This window comes from Oryx dammah, unplaced genomic scaffold (assembly GCF_014754425.2).
Source record: "Oryx dammah isolate SB20612 unplaced genomic scaffold, SCBI_Odam_1.1 HiC_scaffold_18, whole genome shotgun sequence".
NCBI lineage: Eukaryota > Metazoa > Chordata > Mammalia > Artiodactyla > Bovidae > Oryx > Oryx dammah.
In genome coordinates, this window is record NW_024070202.1 from 44,763,863 (window position 1) to 44,791,318 (window position 27,456).

General features: G+C 38.8%; 1 protein-coding gene across 1 annotated transcript in view; it reads right to left on the reverse strand.

The window, feature by feature from the left end:
- Positions 1 to 26,857, reverse strand: part of FBXL13 (F-box and leucine rich repeat protein 13) — a 201,303-nt gene extending 174,446 nt beyond the window's left edge. Inside the window, exons 1-6 of the mRNA XM_040260768.1 lie at positions 26,753 to 26,857; positions 26,204 to 26,294; positions 13,096 to 13,163; positions 12,119 to 12,273; positions 10,688 to 10,797; positions 8,549 to 8,713 (exon numbers count right to left, since the gene is read on the reverse strand). Coding sequence (XP_040116702.1) covers positions 8,549 to 8,713; positions 10,688 to 10,797; positions 12,119 to 12,273; positions 13,096 to 13,163; positions 26,204 to 26,294; positions 26,753 to 26,796 — 633 coding nt within the window. The 5' untranslated portion in view covers positions 26,797 to 26,857. The remainder of the gene's footprint in view (positions 1 to 8,548; positions 8,714 to 10,687; positions 10,798 to 12,118; positions 12,274 to 13,095; positions 13,164 to 26,203; positions 26,295 to 26,752) is intronic.
- Between the last annotated feature and the right edge of the window lie 599 nt (positions 26,858 to 27,456).

Sequence of the window (27,456 nt, forward strand, 5' to 3'; positions counted from 1 at the left end):
GCCCTGTCTCCAAATACAGTCACATTGGAAGTGAGGGCTTCATCATAGGAATAGGGAGAAGGGGACATACAAACATTTAGTCCATAAATAAGAGCTTAAAAAGTTTCTGTAAGAAATGAAAGGAAGAGACCCGTGGAAGGATGCATGGGCACTGTTTGGAGCAACTGAAGTTAAATACCACTCAGGTTCAGAAAGCCATGATAGCCCAGGCTTTCTGCATGGAAGCCTTTATTGGTGGCTTGTGAGAGAAAGAGTGCCAGGCGGGCTCACTAACTCGAGGAAATAGATGATGGGGTTCACAGATGTTGAGGTTGCTGGAATTTATTGGCAAAGTGCTGGAAAAGTGGAAGTTACACAGAAAAGAGGGCTCAAAAACTCTGCATAGGGATCCTTGCCTCTTTGACTACATTTTAAACAGTGCGTCTGTGCAGGGGACAGGCCTTGAAGCTGAATAAGAAAACCACTCCTGGCAACAAAGCATCTACCAGGAATCTGTAAACAGTACAACTCTAGTTCATATGGACTGGGAAATTTACAAATTGAGACGAATCAGAGTAGAGACATGTCACAGAACACTTAGGTCCAGGAAGATCACTTGATAAGTGTAAGGATAAACTAGCATAAAAATATGTCATTCTAGTCTTTCCTTAACAAAGCTTAAGTATAAGCTGAGAAAAGATGAAGCCTGTCTTCAAGTAAATTAACTAACTGCAAAACCCAAGTTAACACTTCTTAAAGAAAACAGGCACTCAACAATGTAACTTACTAAACATCCAGCATATAACAATTAAAAAATTACAATATCTGTAAAGAAGAAGGAAAATCTGACAGAATGCATAACCAAGAGAAAAATTTAGAATGTAAACACATAGAGAAATTACAGGGATAATAGAACTGGTAACCAAATTCTTTAAAACAGCTATTCTGAAAATGCTCAAGGATTTCAAAGAAAAATGAAAGAGAAAGTAGAAAAATGTTTTAATGAACCAAATAACTTCTAGAGCTGAATGTAACATCTATAGTGAAAAAAAAATCACTATAATGGCTTAATAGGAGATTAGACACTGCCTTTTTTTTTACCCTAAACAAGCACTGTTTAATTATTTTGAAGTTAGGCAGTCAACAATAAAAACAAAATTAAAAATCCCTGCTATAAAACTAGCCAAATGTCACTGCTGCTACTGCTGCTAAGTCACTTCGGTCATGTCCCACTCTGTGTGACCCTATGGACAGCAGCCCACCAGGCTCCTCTGTCCCTGGGATTCTCCAGGCAAGAATACTGGAGTGGGTTGCCATTTCCTTCTCCAATGTATGCATGCCGTCTATGGAGTCACAGAGTCGGATGAGACTGAAGCAACTTAGCCAAATATCACTAATGATCAACAATTTCCTTGCTCTCCATTCTGAGGAAGTTATTGTTTATTGCGGCCATCCTCTCTGTCTCTTTCTGAAAAGTTTCTAAACTCAAGATTGACTGGATACATTTTTCCCCTTTTAAGGTAGCTGAAGAAAAAGGAGGTTAACAAAAAGCTAGTAAGAATTTTAAAACATTCTAAGTTCATCCTACTTCCAAAATTCAGCAGTAGGTTGCAGGCCATCTATTATACGAATCATTGGTGCCTTTTTTTGGCTAATTTTATGAGTAATTAAACAGAAGTTAATGACTTTTTAAAAAACAGTTGCATATTTACTGTGCTGAACTTGAAGACATTACAATAAATGCTATTCAAAATGAAGCTCAGGAAGGAAAAAAATGTCTTAAAAAAGGAAAAGGAACACAATGAAATGTGGGGAAATATTAAGTTGTTTAATGTATGTGTAATTGTAGTCCAGAAAGATAAAGAAGAATGAAAAATATTTGAAGAAATAATGGCTGAAAACTTTCCAAATTTTCTGAAAAATACAAATATTTATATCTACGAGTTCAGTGAATTCCAAGAAGGACAAACACAAAGAAAACCACAAGGCATATCAAAATCAACTGCTGAATATTCAGTCATAAAAAGAAAAGTCTTCAAAGCAACAAGAAAGGAAAAAGACACATGCATATAAAGAAAAATATTCCACTGACTTCTCATTTAAAACAATGATACAGAAGATAATGGAATGACATCTTTTAAATGGAATGAATGAAATTTTTAAAGGATGAGAAAATACAAGCTGAGAAAATTAAGCACCAACAGAAATGTGCTTCAAGAAATGTTAAAGGAGGTTCTTCATGCTGAAGAAAAATGGTTCCAGATGAAAACTCATATCTAAACTAGAAGAACACCACAATCAACCAATCTGTGGAAAAATAGAAAATACTTTTTTCTGTATCTTTAATTTCCTTAAAAGATCCCTTCCACTACCCTTTCACTTTCTTCTTTCAACGCAGTTCAGTCCTTAAGCCATTAGATTGGTCCAAGTGAAGGAAGCATCTGTGCCAAGGTGAGGGGCCCAGGGGGCCTCTGTTGGCCCAAAGCAAGGTATCAGAACTTGGGGAGTATCCACTCAGTGGGGCAGCCTTTCTTGCACAGGGTTTTGGAGACCAAGACAGGTAAGGAGGGTGTCCCCAAGGAGGAATGGCCCACAGTAGAATATCAGAGCCTCAGTGGAAAAAGGAAGACAAATGAGGAAGCATGGCTCACTGTGGGATGCTGGAGCCCAAGAAGAGGACATCTGCTCAACACAGACTGAGACAAGCAGAATGAGAAGGGCACTAGTCCCTGTGGAAGAACAGTGTAGGATATTGGAGTCTGCAAGGAACGAGGAGGAAGTCCTTAAGGAGGGACAGCCATTGTGGGATATAAGAACCTGAACAAGACAAGGAGGGTGAATAAAGGAAGTAAAACTCTGTGTAAGATCCCTGGAGCAAGGGGCATGTGGAGAGCAGCTATGTTGGGGGAGAAGGATAACATGTGGTGACAGGGATCCCCAAAGAGGGTCAGCCTATGCAGAGAGATTCAGAACCTGAGTAGGGGAAGGGGGGCACCTACATAGGAAGGTGGTCAGTGCAGGGCGTGTTAGCCCGAATAAAATTAGCACGGCAACTGCAGAGGGGGAAAGGCGACTGGCATAGAATGTCATAGTCCAAGCGTATGAGGAGGGCCTCTGAGTGGCAAGGGGTGTCAGAGCCTGAGCAGGATGAGGAGGGTATCCACACAGAGGGGACAGTGGCAGCCACATGTGTGACTGCTTACACGCAGGGGAGTGATCAGATAAGTAAATACATGAAGAATAATGAGAGTTGGGATTCTCACTGTTGGAGAAGGACATTGCAGATATAGAAAAGAAGACTAGAATGAGTCCTATGGTGATAAACTGAACTGGAAGTATTGACATGCAGTGTAGGTTTTAAGTACACAGAGATATGTATATACAGAGGAAATGTGTATATGTGTGTACCTACTTACACAATCTCTAGTTCTACCAAGAATGCATGGGAGAAGCAACACTCCAATGGCAATGAACACAGGTAGTGTTCAAATCTTGGTTTCTATGTACAATTCTCCATTCAGAAGGATTCAAAGAGTTCTAGATAAATGACTAGGATGGAGCAAGGAAAATACAAGTGGAGACTGTAACATCATGTTGTGTTATAAAGTACAGAGGTGCTCAGAGGATGATAGTTACATGTCAACGGGACACAGAAGGCAAATTGTTGTCATTGTTCAGTCACTAAGTTGTGTCTGAGTCTTTGCAGCACCATGGACTGCAGCACACAAAGCTGCTCTGTCCTTCACTCTCTCCTTGAGTTTGCTCAAGCTCATGTCCATGATGAGTCGGTGATGCCATCCAAACCACTTCATTCTCTGTCATCCCCTTCTTCTCCTGCCTTCAATCTTTCTAAGCATCAGTGTTTTTTCCAATGAACCAGCTCTTCGCATCACATGGTCAGAGTATTGGAGCTTCACCTTCAGCATCAGTCCTTCCAGTGAATTTTCAGGGTTGATTTCCTTTAGGATTAACTGGTTCGAGCTCCTTGCTGTCCCAGGGACTCTCAAGAGTCTTCTCTAATGCCACAATTTGAAAGCATCAATTCTTCAGCGCTCAGCCTTCTTTATGGTCCAGCTCTCACAACCATACATGACTATTGGAAAAACCATAGCTTTGGACCTTTGTTGACAAAAAGATGTCTCTGCTTTTTTAATACGCTGTCTATGTGTGTTGTAGCTTTTCTTCCAAGGAGCAAGCATCTTTTAATTTCATGACTGCAGTCACCATTCACAGTGATTTTGGAGCCCAAGAAAATAAAATTTACCACTGTTTCCATTTTATCCCCATCTATTTGCCATTAAGGATGGGATTGGATGCCATGATCTTAGTTTTTTGAATGTTGAGTTTTAAGCCATCTTTTTCACTCTTCTCTTTGACCATCATCAAGAGGCTCTTTGTTCCTCTTCTGCCATTAGGGTCATGTCATCTGCATATCTGAGGTTGTTGATTTTTCTCCATGCAATCTTGATTTCAGCTTGTGAGTTATCCAGCCTGGCATTTTCCATGACATACTCTGCATATAAGTTAAATAAGCAGGGTGAGAATATACAGCCTTAACACACTCCTTTCCCAATTTTGAACCAGTCTGTTGTTCCATGTCCAGTTCTAACTGTTGCTTCTTGACCTACATACAGGTTTCTCAGGAGACCAGTAAGATGGTTTGGTATTCCCATCTCTTTAAGAATTTTCCACTGTTTGTTGTGATCCACACAGTCAAAGGCTTTAGCGTAGTCAATGAAGCAGAAGTAGATGTTTTTCAAAATTCCCTTGCTTCTTCTGTGATCCAGCAGATGTTGGCAATTTGATCTCCGGTTCCTCTGCCTTTTCTAAATCCAGCTTGTACACCTGGAAGTTCTCAAGCCTAGCTTGAAGGATTTTGAGCATTACCTTGCTAGCATGTGAAATGAGTACAATTGAATGATAGTTTGAGCATTCTTGGGCTTCCCTTGTGGCTCAGCTGTAAAGAATCTGCCTGCAATGCGGGCGACCTGGGTTCAATCCCTGGGTTGCGAAGATCCCCTGGAGAAGGTAAAGGCTACTCAATCCAGTATTCTGGCATGGAGAATTCCATGGACTGTATAGTCCATGGGGTCACAAAGAGTTGGACACGACTGAATGACTTTCACTTTCACTTTGAGCATTCTTTGGCATTGCCTGTCTTTGGGATTGCAATGAAAACTGATCTTTTCCAGATCATTGCTGAGTTTTCCAAATCTGTTGGCATACTGAGTGCAGCACTTTAACAGATTCATCTATTAGGATTTGAAATAGCTCAGCTGGAATTGCATCACCTCCACTAGCTTTGTGCCTAGTAGTGCTTCCTAACGCCCACTTGACTTCACACTCCAGGATAACTACCATCGTGGTTAGCCAGGTCATTAAGACTTTTTTGGTACAGATCTGTGTATTCTTGCCACCTCTTCTTAATCTCTTCTGCTTCTGTTAGGTTATTGCTGTTTATGTCCCATATTGTGCACATCTTTGCATGAAAAGCTACCTTGGCGTCTCTAATTTTCTTGAAGAGATCTCTAGCCTTTCCATTCTCTTGTTTTCCTCTATTTGTTTGCACTGTTCACTTTAGAAGGCTTTCTTATCTCTCCTTGCTATTTCTTTGGAACTCTGCATTTAGTTGGGTATATCTTTGCCTTTAGCTTCTCTTCTTTTCTCAGCTATTTGCAAGGCCTTCTCAGACAAATATTTTGCCTTCTTGCATTTCTTTTTCTCTGGGATCATTTTGGTCACCACCTCCTGTTCAATGTTATGGACCTCTGTCCACAGTTCTTCAGGCAGTCTATCAGATCTAATCTCTTGAATCTATTTGTTACTTCTACTATATAAACATAAAGGATTTGATTTAGGTCATACTTGAATGGCCTAGTGATTTTCCCTACTTTCTTCAGTTCAAGTCTGAATTTTGCAGTAAGGATCTCAGGATCTGAGCCACAGTCAGCTCCAAGTCTTGTTTTTGCTGACTATATAGAGCTTCTCCATCTTTGGCTGCATATAATCAATTTGATTTTGGTACCAACTATCTGGTGATATCATGCTGTGCTATAAAGTAGGGAAGTGCTCAGAGGATGATAGTTACATGTCAAAGGGACATAGAAGGAAACTTGAAAGGAGTCCTACTTCTGAATCTGGAAGAATTTGAGCACCAAAATAAATAGTGATAGTAACAGATTATATCTCATTGAATAAAATAGAAAACCATGAGTCATACGGATATAAATAAACTGAAAGTTTGATGGAGAATGGGAATATTTATATAATTGTAAAGTACCTCCCCACAAAATGCATATCCATTTCAAAGAGGGCAGTTGAATAGTGGAGAAGCAGATACCGCCTTAAACAAGCAATCACCTGTGAAATCACCAATCCTGGGCAAATCCAGATTCTGTACCATGGAGTGAGAAGAGCACAGCCTAATGTCTGTGGTATCTCTAATAAAAATTCAGAACCTGTATCTATTCTGGAGAAAACAGAACAAGTTAAAATAAGAGATCTTCTACAGTAAAACTGGCCTGATCTTCATGTCAAGGGAATGAAAATTAAAGAAAGGCAGACTCAAGGAGACGAACGGCCATGGTAATCAGCTATTCTTGGTGATTCTGGATTGCATCTTTTTGCATTATTGGGACAACTAGGGATACCCAAATTATATCCAAGGATTTTGATGGCTGACTTCAAGAGGATGCCCTTGTTTATAGTGAAAACTCCAGGAATATTTAGGGGTGATAGGTTAATCGTGTCAGCAACTTACTCTCAAATCGTTCAGAAAAAAAAGTACATTGTATTGCACTTGCAACCTTCCTGTTTGAGATTGTTAAACAATAAAAATACACATTAGATAAAATATAATTGACTGTTTAAAGGAAAAATAAACTTTAGTGTAGGGTTTATAAATACATAAAAATAAAGTACATGGAAATAATATGAAGCACAGGAAGGGGAAGATGAAAGCATACTCTTGCTAGGTTCTTATATTATATGTAAAGTGATAAAAAATATTTTAAGGCATAATCTGAAATGAATTGAAAATTCAGGTGCTTACAATGTAGATAAACATTAGCAGTCAACATGCTGCTGCTAAGTCGCTTCAGTTGTGTCCGACTCTGTGTGACCCCATAGACGGTGGCCCACTAGGCTCCTCTGTCCCTGGAATTCTCCAGGCAAGAATACTGGAGTGGGGTGCCATTGCCTTCTCAGATCAGTCAACATATAGGAGTTCAAAGAAAAACCAGCTACATAATTGTAGGAAGGAGTTTGATATGGCTTAGAAAAATAGCTAAGAATGACATATTAATATGACACAAAAAGAAATAATCAGGGCAATAGTAATGGATTTTGTTACATAAAGCTTTAAATTTTCTCTGGTCAGACGCCATGGGCAAAACCGCAAGCAAGCCTTAAGTGTAGGCGTTAAGGGCTTTCCTTGTGGCTCAGATGGTAAAGCATCTGTCTGCAGTGCGGCAGACCTGGGTTCGACCCCTGGATTGGGAAGATCCCTTGGAGGAGGGCATGGCACTCCAGTACTCTTGCTTGGAGAATCCCCATGGACCGAGGTGCCTGGCAGGCTACAGTCCACAGGGGCTGCAAAGTCTGACCCGACTGAGCGACCAAGCACAGCACATTAAGTGTAGGGGAAAAAAATTGCACATACGTTCCAGACAGAAGGTGAAAACTACCAGTATATAAAGGGTTTTCTTATAAACTGTAAGAAAATTATAGGAATTCCAATTTGAACACAAAGAAGATGTGAACAGGCAATTTATAAAGAAGAAACAGTGGACAAAAATGTCCTCATTCTGACTCTATACTATACATAAAGTATGAGATGAAGTATAAATACAGGTATACATCTTGTTCCCCAAAATAACTTGAGCTCAGTTCTACATTTAGAAAGATAGTTTTAATACATGGCATTTTATAATGTAAATCTTCCATTAACCAGAATAAGGTGATATTTTACAACTTTTCCACCATTTATCAGGTAGTTCCACAAAATAGGGATTACATATTTATCAAAATAGGACAGAATATAACCAGTAGTTGGAATTATGGTTTATATTTCAGAGATCAATTCAATGAGTTATAAGATATAGATACATGATTCTTGTTTTTATGAACTCACAATCTAAGAAAGAAAGATGAGAGGCATAAATATATTTAACCAGCTGAAAATAGCATTATGACAAGCCCCACTTACATTCCAGAGTGTAGTTATAACATTAAGGTTAAAGGAATAGGGATTAGAGATTAAAAGGTATGCAGTGAAGTATCTAAAATCTGTTGTACCTTAAATGACAATATGTTCTTGCACGAGGAAGGAAGGAAAGAAAGACATTTTTTTCATTATTTACTATTTCTTTAATTTCTCCATTTTTTGATTATTATAACAATTTACAGCCATCCAAATGGATGACTTCCAAAAGCTGAGATAGCCTAAAGGTAGTTGTAAGAAATATTTTTTCTTCAAAATATGGTTTCCATCATTCATACAAGGTTTATAAAGCCACTCTTTAAGAAAACATTATCAAAACAACTAGTTAAGACATGAATTCATACGAACCTGTAATATTGCTCTTTTGGGTAAATGTGAAATGTCAAAATCAGGAATCTCACCTACAAGAAAGCCTTCAGACACAAATTGTTCAGGAAAAAAGTATTCTTCTTTAGAATTTGCTTTGAATTTTAACTTGGAGAATTTTTGTAATTGAAGTTCATGCTTTAGCATCTGCCATGAAAATAATTTACAGATTCCATGGAATTGTTGTAAGGACTAAATGAGATGATACATATAAAGCACAATGCTTGATACAATGATAGCACCAATTAAACATTATTATCATTGTCATTATATAAATTATCATTGTCCAGAGCATATGTAATAGTCTCTGAACCACCAAAGCATTCTAGATCGTTTCCACTAGTTGTCATACAATACTGGCATAGGCAGTCACCTTGAAGATGTGGCCCAGCCTTCTCTCATGGAAATGAGAAAGCCGAAACCCACAGAGCCAAGGTTCTGGTAATGGCAGAACTGATACTTGGGGCATGGAAGGGTAAGGGTTACCCTGGAGCTGGAAGAGGAGAGTCAGGGGACTTCTCTGGTCCAATGGCTGGGACTCCAACCTCTCACTATCAAGAGCCTGGGTTTAAGGTCCCTGGTTGAGGAACCTAAGATGCTAGAAACCATGTGGCATGGCCAAAAATGAAAAAGAAAAAGTGTGTATATATATATATATATATATATGTTTTTCTTTTAAAAAGTCAGAAGGAAAGAATTTGGAGAATTGCCTGATGTATCATTACAGTAAATCCCCATTTTTACTTTCAATACATTCATTAAAAGCGCATAATCAAGAAAAAAATCCCTAAAGGGTAAATAAGTGTTGTATCCATAGACACACACAATTTTTCTATAATATGTGTACATATTAGAGCCTAAGGAAGAGTGCACAACGCAGAGCTGGCACATAGCTCTCTCCTCCCAGCAGACACCTCCTCACTCCACCCTAGTGAATGCAGCAGTACTGTTAGGCCAAGAAATCACATAGCTAAAATAAAACATTTTCTTTAAATACTCAATTAACTATTTAATACATATCTACTCTAGTACTCTTGCCTGGAAAATCCCATGGATGGAGGAGCCTGGTAGACTACAGTCCATAGGGTCGCAAAGAGTCAGACACGACTGAGCGACTTCACTTTCACGGTTTTCACTTATATTGGGGATAATATTACTATGTCATATATAATATACACTATCATACATATTAATATATATATCAATTACTACAAAACATCATGTTTAGTATATGGGGATGGTTAAAGAGAACAGTGCTGCCTTCTCTCAGGGACATTCAGTTTAAGGGGATATAAAACGGCAGCCTGGTCATGCAGTTACCTTTTCACCAGGAACCATAAAACAGGGTTTAATTTCTTCCTATTTTTCTCTTTCTTATTTATCCTGACTTTATATTTCGGACTATTAGTAAAACATTACATACTAAATAATGTAACTACAAAAATTTCCAGCATGTTTCTGTATCTGTTCCTAGTAGTTACTGTGAATATTCTAAAAAAAACATTAAATGATAATTTACTATGCTGATAGCTAAAGCAAACTAGAAATGTTTTTATTATTATAAGTTTGAAGGAGTTTGCTTGGATCCTCTGTTTTGACTGCTTTAATTTCTAATAGGTGTCCCAGTTAAGAATGATTCAAGTGTAGAAATTTAGTAGTTTTAAAGATAATTTAGTATTAAGATTTTAATTTACTAAATTGGATATTGAAAACAGTAGATAGAAATGTAACCTTATCTAGAAAAGAATAAATTTAGTCTTTACCATTTATTTCTATTACAGTCATATCAAACCATTTCTCTTCCACTTTAAACATTTATTTCCACCTAAACACTTGCTTGAACAAAATTCTTAGTGTCTTTATCAATAAATTTAAGCGAAATGTTAAAAAGATTTTTCCTTGATGTTGAACTGCAAATGAAAGAGCAAAATTTATTAGGAAATATTTTGGGTAAGTGAGGAGGCATTTAGATTATTAAATTAAAAGAACAAGGACCCCATTAAAAGTATATAATATTCAAGTCTTTAGTGTTTTCCACACATAGCGTTATTATCTGAGACAACATCAATGTAACAGCAAAGTTCAGTTTCTAAAAAACAGTAAGTTTACAATATGCCATACCAGCTCATCTTCTCTCTTTTTAAACTTATGTCTTGCTCTATCCCTCCATTTACTTAGGGTAACTATCATCTTGTAGCAGTGGAACACCTTTTGTATCCTCAGTAGTGCATCTGAAGAAAATGCATTAGATTACTGTATATAATTGCACAGTATTATAATTAATATTCTATCAGGTTTATAATATGAAACAATGTTGCATCTGATAGTTTTTATTTTAATTGCATCTGAAATTGATTACTATTGACAGCAAAATATAGTACTACTGAGACTTCATTAACTTGTAAACATTACCTTTGCCCTTATAAATTAAGATATTATAGATGTAACAAAATGTCAAGTTATATAGCATTTCCTTTTTAATAAATCTGTTCTTTATAAAATCGGAACTTCCAGATTTATTCATAGAAATAGAGTCATGAGATAGTACTTTTAAATGCCCTGTGATTAAATAGATTGCTATAAAAAATATATATATATTTATATGTTTAAGCAGGGGTCCAAAGCTCAAACACAGGGGCCAGGCCAAGAAGGAGGATGATTAAGGCAGGCCTTGGGGACACCATTCTTAACTATAGCTAATTGCTTCCTCTCAGAAATAGAGACCCACTACCTAGCTTAGTCGGTAAATGCAATTGTAGGAGACCTTAGTCTGCCCGCAATGTAGGAGACCTGGGTTCGATTCCTGGGTTGGAAAGATCTCCTGGAGAAGGAAATGGCAATCCACTCCAATATTCTTGCCTGGAAAATCTCATGGACAGAGGAGACTGGCGGGCTATGGTCCATGGGGTCGCAAGAGTCGGACACGACTTAGCGACTAAACCACCACCACCACCCTTATGTTAAAGTCGCCAGAGTCCACTCTGAGGTACCAACAGGAGCCAATCAAGAGGAAAGGATTTACTGATTTGCAGCAGCCATAAACAGATCAATATGTAGTTAGCTGGATGGACTCTCTATTCCTGCTCGGAAAAGCACATACATGTACTGTCCACTCATTACAGCTATTGAGGGTTTAAGTAAAAGAAAATTATTTTTCTTTAAGTTTTCTCAGAAATTCATTAAATAAAATATAAAGAATAAAGAGCTGTTTATAAAAAACAGTCAATTTTGATATCTATCTGTCCATCTACCTATCTATCCCAACTCTCTATTTTATAAAAAAAGTTAATAGTCGCTCCCTATTTATATTGAAACTTGTATATATATCACACAAATAGATATAGAATTTTACTTAAAATATGCCTGCTTTCTATTACACTAAAACTCTTTGAGACAAATCTCATTAAATACTTTAGTGACTTTACATTTCATGACAATTTTCTAGACATAAAAATAATAAATTCTCTAGTACAGGTTATGTTTAACTGTTAAGTTTGTTGAAACTTTGGATCCATGAAAACAAAAACCAATTGTTACTATATAAGTATTTACCTCTAAGTTGTTCTTTTCTATTTTTCACATAAGAGTGCCAGTGATGTAATACCTGTTTTTTAAGTCTGAAATTGTCATATACTATTGCTGCTTCCATTTTTTCAGCCAGAAGTTCATCTTCATTTGTAGGAGGTATTGCTACCTCTCTCCATGTGCTATAAGCAGAAAATATAGGAATATAATATTTTGAAGTTACAGTAATACATTAATAAATAAACTGAGAGAGAGAAGAAGTAATATACTGGGCCTCCTTTACCTCCTCAAAAATCACAGCTTTAAAGAAGCTGTTAAATTGTTTGCATTGTTTTATTTACAGTCAGTCCTTGCAATTTCTTAAAGCTTGCATTTCCTTAAAGCTTGCATTTCCCTTGTCTACATCTGTAAAGCCCCCAAAGCTCTGAAATAGAAATTTTTTTTCTCCCATAACTTATTTAGAGGCAAAGCTAGACCTGACCTAAACTAATTTTGCATCAAAACTTCTCAGAATCTGACACATAATGGTTCATAGTATTTCTTCATTTCACTTAGCAAGAATATGCAAATATATTTTATTGTAGAAATACTAACGTGTTCAGATATGTTTGGTTCCAATGTGCCATCCCAGACACAACTGAAGATGTTATATAATACACAGTGTGTGCAGAGATTTCCTTTCTAAAAAAATTTTAAGAAAGGGAATCTAGATTTCCAAATATGTCTGTCTCCAAGGATTTCAGATAAGGGGATTATAGACCTGTAATTTCAGTTTTGAAGTTCTATTTTAAAAAAGACAAACTGGTACCTTGAAGAAGCAAAGACTATCTTGTAACTAAGTAAAAGCTGAATAAATATAAAGGAAATATATAATAAAAAATGATGAAAACAAGATTAAATAGATAAAATCAGTACAACTGGCCAAAAGTGAGTTCTTCATATGGAGAATTTCTAGAATAAGAACACAAAGAGGAGGGAATAATACATAAAACTCATGTTCTTACTAAAAATGGGTCTTCAGTAAATGCCCAGTATAAAAAGTACATGCTTTTATCATTAATTCTGGAGTCACCTGAAATGAAGAAAGACACGAAATAACAAGCATTAGAAATAAATGGAATGCACAGGCTACCTCTGGAAGATATACAAGAGAATGAGAGCAGTGATTGCATCTGGCTAGTAGAATTAGGCCTAGGGAGATAGGAACAGACTTCTAGAAGTATAGACCATTTATATATTTTGGAATTTTATTGTGCTGCCTAACTATTTTTTTAAAGTTAAAATCACAGCTTAAAATTTTATTATATTGTACTTACTTTAAAGCATTTTAAGGTAAACACTATGGCATTATTATGTCGATAGGAGTAGAGTTGTTGGACCAGGGTTGGCTAGTCACTATTAAGTTGAATGGTTTTCCCTTCTCAAGAGTAGAAAATGAGGGAGGGATAAATTGGGGGCCTGGGATTGACATATACACTACTATATATAAAATAGATGACTGATAAGGACCAACTGTACAGCACAGAACTGTACTCAATACTCTGTAATGGCCTATACGGGGAAAGAGTTTAAAAAGGAGTGGATATGTATATATAAAACTGATGCACTTTGCTGTACACCTCAAACTAACACAACATTGTAAATCAATTATACTCCAATAAAATCTTAAAATACAAATAGATAAAATTGGGGATGAAACCAAACTCAAAAAAAACAAAGTAGAAAATGAAAATATATAGGAATTAAAAAAATATAGGAATGCCTCATTTAACAAGCAGGAATAGGAAAACTATGTAAGTTAAAAGTCTAAACTGTGGAATACACTGAAAGAGACGCAGGCATCACTTCCAGTTACTCACAATAACACACATTAATGTGGGAATAGCTCACCAAGGATTGCTGATATTGTTTGTGCCTTCTCTGTGTTCTTAACTATTTATTATAGGTACATGGCTACTGTTAAGTGTGAATGATGGTTTTCTCTTGTTATTGCCACCTGTTTACCATTTGTTGTTGTTTACTTGCTAAGTCATGGCCAAATCTTTGCAACTGCATGGACTGCAGCATGCCAGGCTTCCCTATCCTTCACTATCTCCTGGAATTTGCTCAGATTCATGTCCACTGAGTCAGTGATGCTATCTAACCATCTCATCTTCTGCTGCCCCCTTCTCCTGTTGCCTTCAATCTTTCCCAGCATCAGGGTCTTTTCCAGTGAGTCGGCTCTTTGCATCAGGTGACCAAAGTTTTGGAGCTTCAGCATCAGTCCTTCCAATGAATATTCAGGGTTGCTTTCCTTTAGGATTGACTAGTTTGATCTCTTTGCAGTCCAAGGGACTATTACGGTCATATCTATTGAGTGTAGAGATAAGTTTGGTTCAAATATATACCAACTTCCCAGAATTGAGAATTCTACTTTTCTAAGTCAAGCATTTTTCTCCTTTGCTCATTGCTGTAAATGCTTTGATAAGTTAATAGATACAGCAAGCACATGTTGATCATGAAGTCAATTTTAGGCATATAGGAAGGGCCTGTGTGCCCCCTGATATTCTGTCTCATGTTCAATGACATTTGAAAATTCTTGCTTTTAATGGGGATTACCAAATTCAGACTTAAATTGAAGAAAGCAGGGAAAACCGCTAGACCATTCAGGTATGACTTAAATCAAATCCCTTATGATTATACAGTGGAAGTGAGAAATAGATTTAAGGGCCTAGATCTGATAGATAGAGTGCCTGATGAACTATGGTATGAGGTTCATGACATTGTACAGGAGACAGGGATCAAGACCATCCCCATGGAAAAGAAATGCAAAAAAGCAAAATGGCTGTCTGGAGAGGCCTTACAAATAGCTGTGAAAACAAGAGAGGCAAAAAGCAAAGGAGAAAAGGAAAGATATAAGCATCTGAATGCAGAGTTCCAAAAAATAGCAAGAAGAGATAAGAAAGCCTTCTTCAGAGATCAATGCAAAGAAATCGAGGAAAACAACAGAATGGGAAAGACTAGAGATCTCTTCAAGAAAATTAGAGATACCAAGGGAACATTTCATGCAAAGATGGGCTCGATAAAGGACAGAAATGGTATGGACCTAACAGAAGCAGAAGATATTAAGAAGAGATGGCAAGAATACACAGAAGAACTGTACAAAAAAGATCTTCATGACCCGGATAATCACGATGACTTGATCACTAATCTAGAGCCTGACATCTTGGAATGTGAAGTCAAGTGGGCCTTAGAAAGCATCACTACAAACAAAGCTAGTGGAGGTGATGGAATTCCAGTTGAGCTATTTCAAATCCTGAAAGATGATGCTGTGGAAGTGCTGCACTCAATATGTCAGCAAATTTGGAAAACTCAGCAGTGGCCACAGGACTGGAAAAGGTCAGTTTTCATTCCAATCCCAAAGAAAGGCAATGCCAAAGAATGCTCAAACTACCGCACAATTGCACTCATCTCACATGCTAGTAAAATGATGCTCAAAATTCTCCAAGCAGGCTTCAGCAATACGTGAACCGTGAACTCCCTGATGTTCAAGCTGGTTTTAGAAAAGGCAGAGAAACCAGAGATCAAATTGCCAACATCCGCTGGATCATGGAAAAAGCAAGAGAGTTCCAGAAAAACATCTATTTCTGCTTGATTGACTATGCCAAAGCCTTTGACTGTGTGGATCACAGTAAACTGTGGAAAATTCTGAAAGAAATGGGGATACTAGACCACTTAACCTGCCTCTTGAGAAATCTGTATGCAGGTCAGGAAGCAACAGTTAGAACTGGACATGGAACAACAGGCTGGTTCCAAATAGGAAAAGGAGTACATCAAGGCTGTATATTGTCACCCTGCTTATTTAACTTCTATGCAGAGTACATCATGAGAAACGCTGGACTGGAAGAAACACAAGCTGGAATCAAGATTGCCGGGAGAAATATCAATAACCTCAGATATGCAGATGACACCACCCTCATGGCAGAATGTGAAGAGGAGCTAAAAAGCCTCTTGATGAAAGTGAAAGTGGAGAGTGAAAAAGTTGGCTTAAAGCTCAACATTCAGAAAATGAAGATCATGGCATCCGGTCCTATCCTTCATGGGAAATAGATGGGGAAACAGTGGAAACAGTGTCAGACTTTATTTTGGGGGGCTCCAAAATCACTGCAGATGGTGACTGCAGCCATGAAATTAAAAGACGCTTACTCCTTGGAAGAAAAGTTATGACCAACCTAGATAGCATATTCAAAAGTAGAGACATTACTTTGCCAACTAAGGTCCGTCTAGTCAAGGCTATGGTTTTTCCAGTGGTCATGTATGGATGTGAGAGTTGGACTGTGAAGAAGGCTGAGCGCTGAAGAATTGATGCTTTTGAATTGTGGTGTTGGAGAAGACTCTTGAGAGTCCCTTGGACTGCAAGGAGATCCAACCAGTCCATTCTGAAGGAGATCAGCCCTGGGATTTCTTTGGAAGGAATGATGCTGAAGCTGAAACTCCAGTACTTTGGCCACCTCATGTGAAGAGTTGACTCATTGGAAAAGACCCTGATGCTGGGAGGGATTGGGGGCAGGAGGAGAAGGGGACGACAGAGGATGAGATGGCTGGATGGCATCACTGACTTGATGGACGTGAGTCTGAGTGAACTCCCAGAGTTGGTGATGGACAGGGAGGCCTGGTGTGCTGCGATTCATGGGGTCACAAAGAGTCGGACACGACTGAGCAACTGAACTGAACTGAACAAGTAAATTGTCTGTGGTGAGGGGAGAACATAAGTTATTGAAGTCTTTCTTTACTAAATTCTGATCTTCATGGGGGAAAGGAATCCGGAGGAGGAAAATCAAGAGTATTGGGGTTGGCACAAGGGGAGCTGCTTGACATCTGTCTCAGCCCCATGGATTGTGGGTCTGAACCTTATGAAGGAAAAGACTACAGCAAGATCCAAAACCTTGCTCTTATGAGGTGTACAACACAAAATAAGGAGAGGCATTTCCCCCACTTCTGCACAGCACAGACAGCACAGCGCCATCAAATGTCATGTGACTTTAAATTTTGAAAGTTGGAAATCATGTGATATAAAAGTATTACCTACCAAAACCTTACATTATGCCAGGTTTTGAAATAATGCAGACCCTCAAAATAAAGTTTTATCAAGAAGCACTGTATTTCAGAACTGGTGGGAAAATGAATGGAAGGTTTTAAGTTCTTGCTACACCGTGGTACTATTTGGGCATGTAAATAAATGTGGCCTTAGTCTTGAAGTACAGGTTTGACTTACTAGACATCTTCAGAAAAGTTATAAAAGTTATCTCTTTTGAACAGTGTGACCGCCAGGTACGGTTTGAGTAGGGCAAGGAACCCAGTGAAAGGAGTGCTATTTTGGCATCAGAAGGAGTCGTGGTTAAAGGACCCTGAAGCTCCACCTCAAGTTAGACATCAAAGCTCTTAGGAAGTCAAGGATAGCAGGATTATGACCTCACCCTTAGATGGTTTCACAGGTTTGGGACAGAAACAATCCTGGAATTCTTGAATTTACAGCAGCTTTGGGATTTCCAGGAGCACCTGATTGGAATTTTAAGGAAAACCCAACCTCTGTGTTACCCAGATAGAGGCTGGAAGCAGAGAAATTTGGGATATCAATACTGTTAGCACTGAGATGTTGAGCTTCCCTGGTGGCTCAGTAATGCAGGCATGGGTTTTATCCCTGGGTCGGGAAGATCCCCTGGAGAAGGAAATAGCAACCCACGTCAGTATTCTCGCCTGGTAAATCCCACAGACAGAGGAGCCTGGTGGGCTGCAGTCCATGCGGTTGCAAAAAGAGTCAGAAACGACTTAATGGCTAAACAACAACATCAAATCAGCGCTCTTACTTGTATCCCAGGTTGCTGAGAGCTGGGGAAATTTTTTTAAATTAATCAATTAATTTTATGGGGAAATTTTGAAATAAATGAAAGGATAATGAAATGCCACTACAAATCATTAATTCTAGCTTACAAACATACCAAATTCATGGCTGTTTAATGTCAGTAGTGATTGGTCCCATTAGGTTTAAACTTTGCGAGACACTTAACTTTATTTGTGTTTGTGCTCAGTTGCCTCAGTCGTGTCTGACTCTGTGACCCCATGTGCTGTAGCCTGCCAGGCTCCTCTGTCCATGGGACTCTCCAGGCAAGAATACTGGAGTGGCTTGCCATGCCCTCCTCCAGGAGAACCCCTGTCTCTTATGTCTCCTGTGCTGACAGGCAGGTTCTTTACCACTAGCAGCACACTAGGCTTCCCTGTCCTTCACTGTCTCACAGAGTTTGCTCGGATTCATGTCCATTGAGTCAGTGATGCCATCCCACCATCTTGCCCTCTTTTCTTTTTGCTTTCAATCTTTCCCAGCATCAGGTCTTTTCCAATGAGTCAGTTCATCACTCCAGGTGGCCAAAGTATTGGAGCTTCAGCTTCAGCATCAATCCTTCCAATGAATATTCAGGGTTGATTTCCTTTAGGAATGACTGGTTTGATCTCTTTGCAGTCTAGGACTCTTTAAGAGTCTTCTCCAACACCACAGTTCAAAAGCATCAATTCTTCATTGCTCAGCTTTCTTTATGGTCCAACTCTCACATCAGTGTGACCACTGGAAAAACCATAGCTTTGACTATATGGACTCTTCTCTTTCACCCTTATCAAGAGGTTCTTTAGTTCTCTTCACTTTCTGTCATTAGAGTGGTATCATCTGCATATCTGGGTTGTTGATATTTCTCCCTGCAGTCTTGATTCCAGGCTGGGATTCATCCAGCCCAGCATTTCACATGATTGAATGTTTATGTTCTCCAGAATTCATATGCTGAAACCTAATCCCCAGTGTAATGGATGGTATTTAGCGGTGGGCTTTTTGGAGATGATTAGGTCATAAGGGTGGAGCTCTCATGAATAAGAAGTGTGTCTTTAGAGAAGAGACCCCAGAGAGTTCAGTCTCCTCTTCTGCCATGTAAGATTATAACAAGATGGCAGTATATCAACCAGGAAGCAGGCTCTCAGGACATCAGATCTACCAGCACCTTGATCTTGGACTTCCCGGCCTCCAGAACTGTTAGAAATAAATTTCTCTTGTTTATAATCACTGTGTCTATGATATTTTCATTATAGCATCCTGAACAGACTAAGACAGGGTGGAGTGAATTAATTTAAATCCCTCCCAGTTCTAAAATATTTATTTTTCATAGGCTATAAAAGTTAATAGAAAAAACAATAATAGTAAAAAAGAAACCATGCCTTTAATGAAGAAGTGAGAAGGGTCTATCATCGGTATCATGGCATGACATAAAATGTTAAATTTCTCATGATGAGTAGTTTTATTTTTTGACCTCAATATTATTGAAAGACTATTTAATGCTCAAGGGGCTTTTGTACATGGAGGGAAACAGTGACTACTCTTTGTATTTTAGAGCTATGTTTAATAAATATATTTAATTCAGTACCACTTGGAAAAATCCATTTTTGTTAAACATGTAAATGTCTGTTGCAAATTTTATTAGGTAAACTCCTTGAATGGCATCACCAACTCAATGGGCATAGGTTTGGGTAGACTCCGGGAGTTGGTGATGGACAGGGAGGCCTGGTGTGCTCTGGTTCATGGGGTCGCAAAGAGTCGGACACGACTGAGCAACTGAACGGAACTGAAACTCCTTGAAACAACTTAAATGAGATTAAAAACTTACAAAGATGTTTTTTAGAACTCTCAAATGCCATACATAGCAGAAAAACATACATTATGCCATATCATTAGCTACTATTACTTAACCTTACTCTTAAACTTATCCTAAAGTAAACAGTATGAATCTAGTTGCATACCTTCATTTGTTGTTGTTGTTCATTGCTAAGTCATGTCCGAATCTTTGCAACCCCATGGACTGCAGCATGCCTGGCTTCCCTGTCCTTCACCATCTCCCTGAGTTTGCTCAAAGTCATGTCCATTGAGTCAGTGATGCCATCCAACCACCTCATCCTCTGTAGTCCTGTTCTCTTGCCCTCAATATTTCCCAGCATCAGAGTCTTTTACAATGAGTTAGTTGTTCGCATCAGGTGCCCAAAGTATTGGAGCTTCAGCACCAGTACTTCCAATGAATATTCAGGTTGATTTATTTTAGGATTGACTGGTTTGATCTCCCTGTAGTCCAAAGGACTCTCAAGAGTCTTCTCCAGAACCACAGTTTGAAAGAATCAATTCTTTGGTGCTCAGCCTTCTTTATGATCCAACTCTCACATCCATACATGACTACTGAAAAAACCATAGCTTTGAGTATGAGGACCTTTGTTGGCAAAGTGATGTCTCTGCTTTTTAATACACTGTCTAGGTTTGTCATAGCTATTATTCCAAGGAACAAACATCTTTTAATTTTGTCGCTGCAGTCGCTGTCTGCATTGATTTTGGAGCCCAAGAAAATGAAATCTGACACAGTTTCCATATTTTCCTTATCTATTTACCATGAAGTGATAGGACCGGATGCCATGATCTTTGTTTTTTGAATGTTGAGTTTTAAGCCAGCTTTTTCACTCTCCTCTTTCACCTTTATCAATAGACTCTTTAATTCCTTTTCACTTTCTGCCATTAAAGATATCTCCATATCTTCGTATGCATATCTGCATATCTTCATTATTTTTATACTTTTAAAATTTTCATTCCTTCCAGATTACAGAGACACTTATCTTCATGCCTGCTCAGGAAATAGTAATCCACCCACTCTCACAAGAAAACGAATACTTTTGAAAACCAGCAAGGTTATAGGATATGGTTATCTTGTTTGGGGAACAAGGTCTGTCTGCTTCCCCCAAAGTACTAAAACCCCAAATTTCCTTTTCATAGTTTAGCTTTGTTTGTTGTATCAGTAAGATTTTTTTTAAAGTCCATATCTTTCATTTAAAGTTTGGTAACAAGGTGCTCTCTCTGCCAGTAAGAATAGAAGGCTATATGCAGTCTGATACTTCGGTGTAAGAAGTAAAAGGGAAGGAGGATACAGTGTATTTTTTCAAAAATAACAATGGGGAGATACACTAAAAGCTACTAAATTGATTACCTAGAGAAAGGGAGGAGAAGGCGATGGCACCCCACTCCAGTACTCTCGCCTGGAAAATCCCATGGACGGAGGAGCTTGGTGGGCTGTAGTCCATGGGGTCGCAAAGAGTCGGACACAACTGAGCGACTTCACTTTCACTTTTCACTTTCATGCATTGGAGAAGGAAATGGCAACCCACTCCAGTGTTCTTGCCTGGAGAATCCCAGGGATGGGGGAGCCTGGTGGGCTGCCGTCTCTGGGGTCGCACAGAGTCGGACATGACTGAAGCGACTTAGCAGCAGCAGAGAAAGGGATGGAACAGAGTAAAGGGGCTGGAAAGGAAGCAGTACTTCTCTGAATACTCCTCATTTTATTGCTTTGATTTTGCCATCGTGTAATGTTAGAAATAATTGAAAAAGTATAACTATAGCAAAGAAAGAAAAGATGACCATCAACACAAACAATTATTATTTTAAATAACAAAAAGTATTATTTTAATGAAAATACCAGGTAGGATATATACATCTTAAAAGCAAAAAGAACTGCGTAATTTTCTTAAACTGCTTTCCATAGTTCTATGGTTAGTGGTCCTCTTGTACAGTTATTTCAAAACCATTATATAGGTATTGTAGGATGAAACTTATAACCAGTTAGTTAATGCCTGTAGGAATCAAGATTCATTAAAAGTGGGTCAAGCAGACCATGGGTGCCTCCTGATACAATGCACTAGAAGGAACCCAACATCCGCTCTGCAGTATTCTTGTCACAAGAGAACAAAAGGAAAAACAAACCTGAATATCAAGGTTGTAGATCTACCTGCAGACTTGCAGGAAATACAAGAAACAGAACAAATGCAAAGAATCAGAGGAAATGAGAATGTGAGACGTTTTACACGACAGATGATCTGTCTTCTTCAATAAATTAGTGGCGTGGGGAAAAAGGAAGAAAGAACTGTTGCAGATTACTAGAGATATTAGATACTAATATGTAACAACCAAGTATAATATGTGTAATATATGGATTTCAACTTAACAGAGCCATATGTGAAAAGGCATTTTTGAGGCAATTTGGAAAACCTAAATATGGACTAAATATGGAGTCTCTCTATATATCTGAATGTAGTCAGTACTAGATGATATTCAGGAGTTACTGCTCATTCATTGCGTTTCGTAGACGTTTGCACCATGCTGTGTTCTCCATCAGGGCTTTCCAGCTGGCGCAGTGGAAAAGAGTCTGCCTGCCAGAGCAGGAGATGTGGGTTCCAACCCTGGGTAGAGAAGATCCCCTTGAGCTGCTGTGGTTGCTGTTCAGCTGCTCAGTGCTGTCCCACCCCCTGGAGTAGGAAATGGCAGCCCACTCTGGTATTCTTGCCTGTGAAATCCCAAGGACGGAAGAGCATAGTGGGCTCCAGTCCATTGGGTTGGACATGACTGAGTGACTGAGTACAATATTCTGTAAAAATGCCGTTTCTTGTTAAAGATGCACAGCAAAGTATTTACCAGTAAAAGTAATACAACTCCCGAGATTTACTTTCTAATACTCCCAACCAAAGGTGGAAAGGAGAATAATTAAGAAAATTGGCAAAATACTGATTATTGTTTAAGCTGAATGAGGGGGATTATTATATACTCTCACTTTTGAGTTATGTGTAAGTTTTTTCTATAATAAAAATGTTTTAATGCTATAAATGCCTTTTCTTCTTGTAATTAGCAGGCCCATCTAGAGATTTCATTTCCTAAGAAATGAGAATCAAGTCTGTGAAGCTATTTTTCCTTCTTAACAATATACAATTCTTTCATCTTGGAACACACAGTTAAACAGTCTATCTACTGTTATGAGAACAATTTCTCTGTCTTTTTATAATTGTTTGGCTTATGGTTTCTTGTATTTATTCTCTTGGCAAACAATAACAAACAAATGCTTATTATTAAAATGGGCATGTAAACAGGCTGTCCTTGCTGTGCAGGACTGCGTAGTGTGAAGCCATGATAATGACTGCACCATAAAAAAATGCTGAAACCTTGCAAAGCACTCTTAATTATGAACGAGAAAAACTGCGATTGTTTGTGATCTATAAAACATTTTTATCAAAACCTTAAAAGCTCTCTGACTAGCAGTTATAACTCTAGGAAAGAAAAATGAAGGGGGAACACAACTAATGTATATTTGGTGTGCTATAATTGAAAATGCCTTGGGATTGTTTGGTTGTTCAGTTGTGGCTGACTCTTTTGTGACCTCATGGACTGTAGCCTGCCAGGCTTCTCTGGCCATGGAATTTTCAGGCAAGAATACTGGAGTGGGTTGCCATTTCCTTCTCCAGGGGATCTTCCCAACCCAGGGATCAAACTTCAGTCTCCTGTATGCGTCTTTTGCATCGCAGGCAGATTCTTTACCACTGAGTCACCAGGGAAGCAATCATTGCATATGGTGACTACAGCCATGAAATTAAAAGACGCTTGCTCCTTGGAAAGAAACCTACAACAAACCGAGACAATGTGTTAAAAAGCAGAGACATCAGTTTACCAACAAAGGTCTGTGTAGTCAAAGCTCTGTTTTTTCCAGTAGTCAGGTATGGATGTCCAAGTTGGACCATAAAGAAGGCTGAGTGCCAAAGAATTGATGCTTGTGAATTGTGGAACTGGAGAAGACTTTTGAGAGTCCCTTGGGCTGCAAGGAGATCAAACCAGTTATTCCTAAAGGAAATCAACCTGGAATATTCATTGGAAGGACTGATGCTGAAGCTGAAGCTCCAATACTTTGGCCACTTGGTGTGAAGAGTCAATTCATTGGAAAAGACCCTGATGCTGGGAAAGATTGAAGGCAAAAGGAGAAGAGGGTGGTGGAGGATGAGACAGTTAGATAGTATCACCAACTCAGGGGACATAAATCTGAGCAAACTCCAGGAGATAGTGAAGTACAAGGGAGCCTGGTATGCTACAATCCATGGGGTTGCAAAAAGTCAGACACGGCTTAGCAACTGAACAACACAGATTTAGTTTGCAAAGTTATACCTAGTTTCTATTTTTTCTGACTTATGAAGTGGGCACTCTTTCTATGCCTTGGTGAATTTTCATATCCCATTCTAAATCTGGATCTGTGCCAATATTTTGTAATTTTAGTGTCATGAAATATCTCTGAGAATTTCTTTTCAAGTGAAACTTAAGATTTGAAGTAGCTACAGTATCTCTTAGAACTCTGTGCAAACTTTTAAAGATTCTCTATAGGCTTCTAGCTAGACATTGGACACAATCTGATTGTCTTTTATGAGGTCAGTTTCAAAATATTGACAACGTTTACCCTTCTAGATCAGTGGTTTATAATAATTTTAGTATCTTACAGCAGTGGTTTTTCAAGCTTTTTTCATGTGACATTATTCTCAGTGCAGGACTGTTCTAGAGGATAAGGGGTGAGGAGGAGAGGACCAAGAATGTCATCCCCTGGATCTTCCCTCTCCAGCTCCTGAGGTTGCCCCAAAACACCTCCAAGAACACACTTTGCAGATGTCTGGACTCTATAGTGGATCAAAATTCTGTGCTTGATAAAGTCATTGAGACTCACATATCATGACGCAGATCATCTGTGATCAAACAAATGGGTTCTTCCCAGTGTACTGGTGCCTCAGAATCGTCCCAGGCTTGACAGAAATGTCCCATCCCTCTATTTCTATCTCTCTGTTGCAGACCCTGGTTAGGATCCAATATTACTCTCTACCCATCCTTCTTCTTCTTCTTTTTTTTTAAAAAAAAACAAGTTTTTAAATTTATTTGTTTTCCCTGGTGGCTCAGTGGTAAAGAATACACCTGCAGTGTAGGAGACGCAAGAGACACGGGTTCGATCCCTGGGTGGGGAAGATCCCCTGGAGAAGGGAATGGCAACCCACTCCAGTATTCTTGCCTGGAGAATTCCATGGGCAGAGGAGCTTCGCAGGCTACAGTCCATGATGCAAAGAGTCGGACACGACTGAGCGACTAACACTTTATTTCTGGCTGTGCTGGGTCTTTGTTGCTGCTCGGGCTTTTCTCTAGTTGCAGCGAGCAGGGGCTACTCTGCATTGCACAGGCTTCTTACTGCAGTGCTTTCTTTTGTTGCGGAGCACAGGCTCGAGGGCACTGAGCTTCAACAGTTGCAGTCTGTGGGCTCAATAGTTGTGGTTCCCCAGCTCTAGAGCACAGGCTCAGTAGTTGTGGCCAGTGGGCTGAGTCACTCTGAGGCATGTGGGATCTTCCTGGATCAGGGATCAAACTTGAGTCTCTTGTGTTGGTGGGTGGATTCTTTACCACTGAGCCAACAGGGAAGCCCCTCCACCCATCCTTCTAAATGGCTCTTCAGTTTGCTCCTGGCTCTCAGCACTCACTGTGACCACGACTTTGATTCCACTTTTCAATGCCTGGCTTCACCAGCAGCTAGGCCTTCCTACCCTCACCGAGACACTGGTGAGGGATCTAGAGATATCACACATCTAATTCGTGTTGCTGTTTCTCTCTCCACATGCCTTTTGTTATTTTGGCTTCTCTCGGTTACACAATCTTTGTTCTAAAAGTCTCCATATCCTGCAGTACTTCCTTGCCCTCTTTACAGGATCAAAACCAACTGTTGGAGCTGGTTGTTCCTCTCATTAAGTTGGTCTGGCTTTTAAGTTAGGTTCTTATTAATGTTTCAGCCATATCTTTGTAGCATAATTCCTGGACAGACAGCAAAGAAAATGGAGGAGGATGGAATACAGAGGAAGTAGATTAGAATGGAAAGAAACTATCCTCCTTTAAAGCTTTCCATAATGCTATTTTTTTTTTTTTTACCATTGTAAAGATGCAAGAGACGGGCAGAAGGAAAAAGGGGGAAATTTAACAGGAAGATTTTATCAGAAAGATGAATAACTGCCTATCCAAATGCTTCTTGGAAGTCTGGGGAGGTTACTGTGAGTGTTGCTTTGTGTGTGTGTTTGTATATATGCATGAAATGTTCCTTCACTTTCCTGAGTGTCCTCAATTTCAAAACCAATTTGACCTCATACCTCTCATGAAATCTAAAATCTATTTGAGAGTTTCCATCCAAACTTAAGACTTATAGCGTAGAATGTTTGGTTAATAATACTTACCAGCTGATCATCCAGTCCAAAAAGTTGTTCCAGGTAAGTTTCAGACAGTCTCCGAATTTTTGGTTTCATTAATGGATCAATGCACATATCCCTTTAAAAAAATCATAAGATGTAGTAAAAAAATCATTTCGTTTCTAGTTGTTAGTTCCATAGTTAAATCTGTGATTTTAAATGGTGGAGGGGAAGGGAAGGAAAAACACTTCCCCTTGGGATAAACATGTCAGAATCTCCTGGAGAAGTTTTTCAAATTACTCCCCCTCACAATTCTGCTGAGCTCCCCAAGAAGGCATGCCTCTGTCCTCATCCTCAAGTTGAAATAAACTGCCCTATGAGCACGTTCTTGATAACAGTATGGTATGTTTCTGAGTTAGGAACCAGTGGAGAAATTGTTACTATTGAAGTTTAGGGGATTTAAAAGCCCATGCAAAGATTCGTTAACAATTTTTAGATTGGAAACATTCATTAGCAAAACCGCTTTGGATACTATACAATGAGTGTTTTACCTTCAGAATAAAATATCTCCTTACCATTAATCAAAATACTACTCACCAGAGTAGAGTTTCAAGACCATTTTCCATTATTCCAATGATCATTTCCTCTAAATACCTCAGAGGATCCTCAGGACATGTAACAAGTAGACCACACAACAGAGCCTGGGAAAATGAAGTAGAATCAGTGTGTCTGGATCTGCAAGTTCTTCCTAAGCAACAGATAGACTTTCTGTTCAGTCAATTACAAAGTCAAATAACGTGACAGGTTTTTAAGTAAATGTGCCTTATAGATACCCCATCTATATTTATTCAGTGCTACCAAGTGACCAGAACAAAATGCAATTTACCTTTACTCTTTAAAAAAATCCATTGTAAATGGCAACAGAGTCATTGCACAGAATTTTGCATTACTTGAGAAGTACTTTACAGTCCAACTGAAGACATAGTTGTGATTACCATAGATCAATGGTTTCTACCAATTTTAAATATGAGGAACCCTTTTTTATTGACGTATAGTTGATTTACAATGTTATGTTAGTTTATGGTGTACCGCAAAATGCTATATATATATATACACACACATACATATGCTGTGCTGTGCTTAGTTGCTCAGTCATGTCTGACTCTTTGCGACCTCATGGACTGTAGCCCACCAGGCTCCTCTGTCCATGGGGATTCTCCAGGCAGGAATACTGGAGTGGGTTGCCACGCCCTCCTCCAGGGGATCTTCCCAACCCAGGGATTGAACCTGGGTCTCCCATG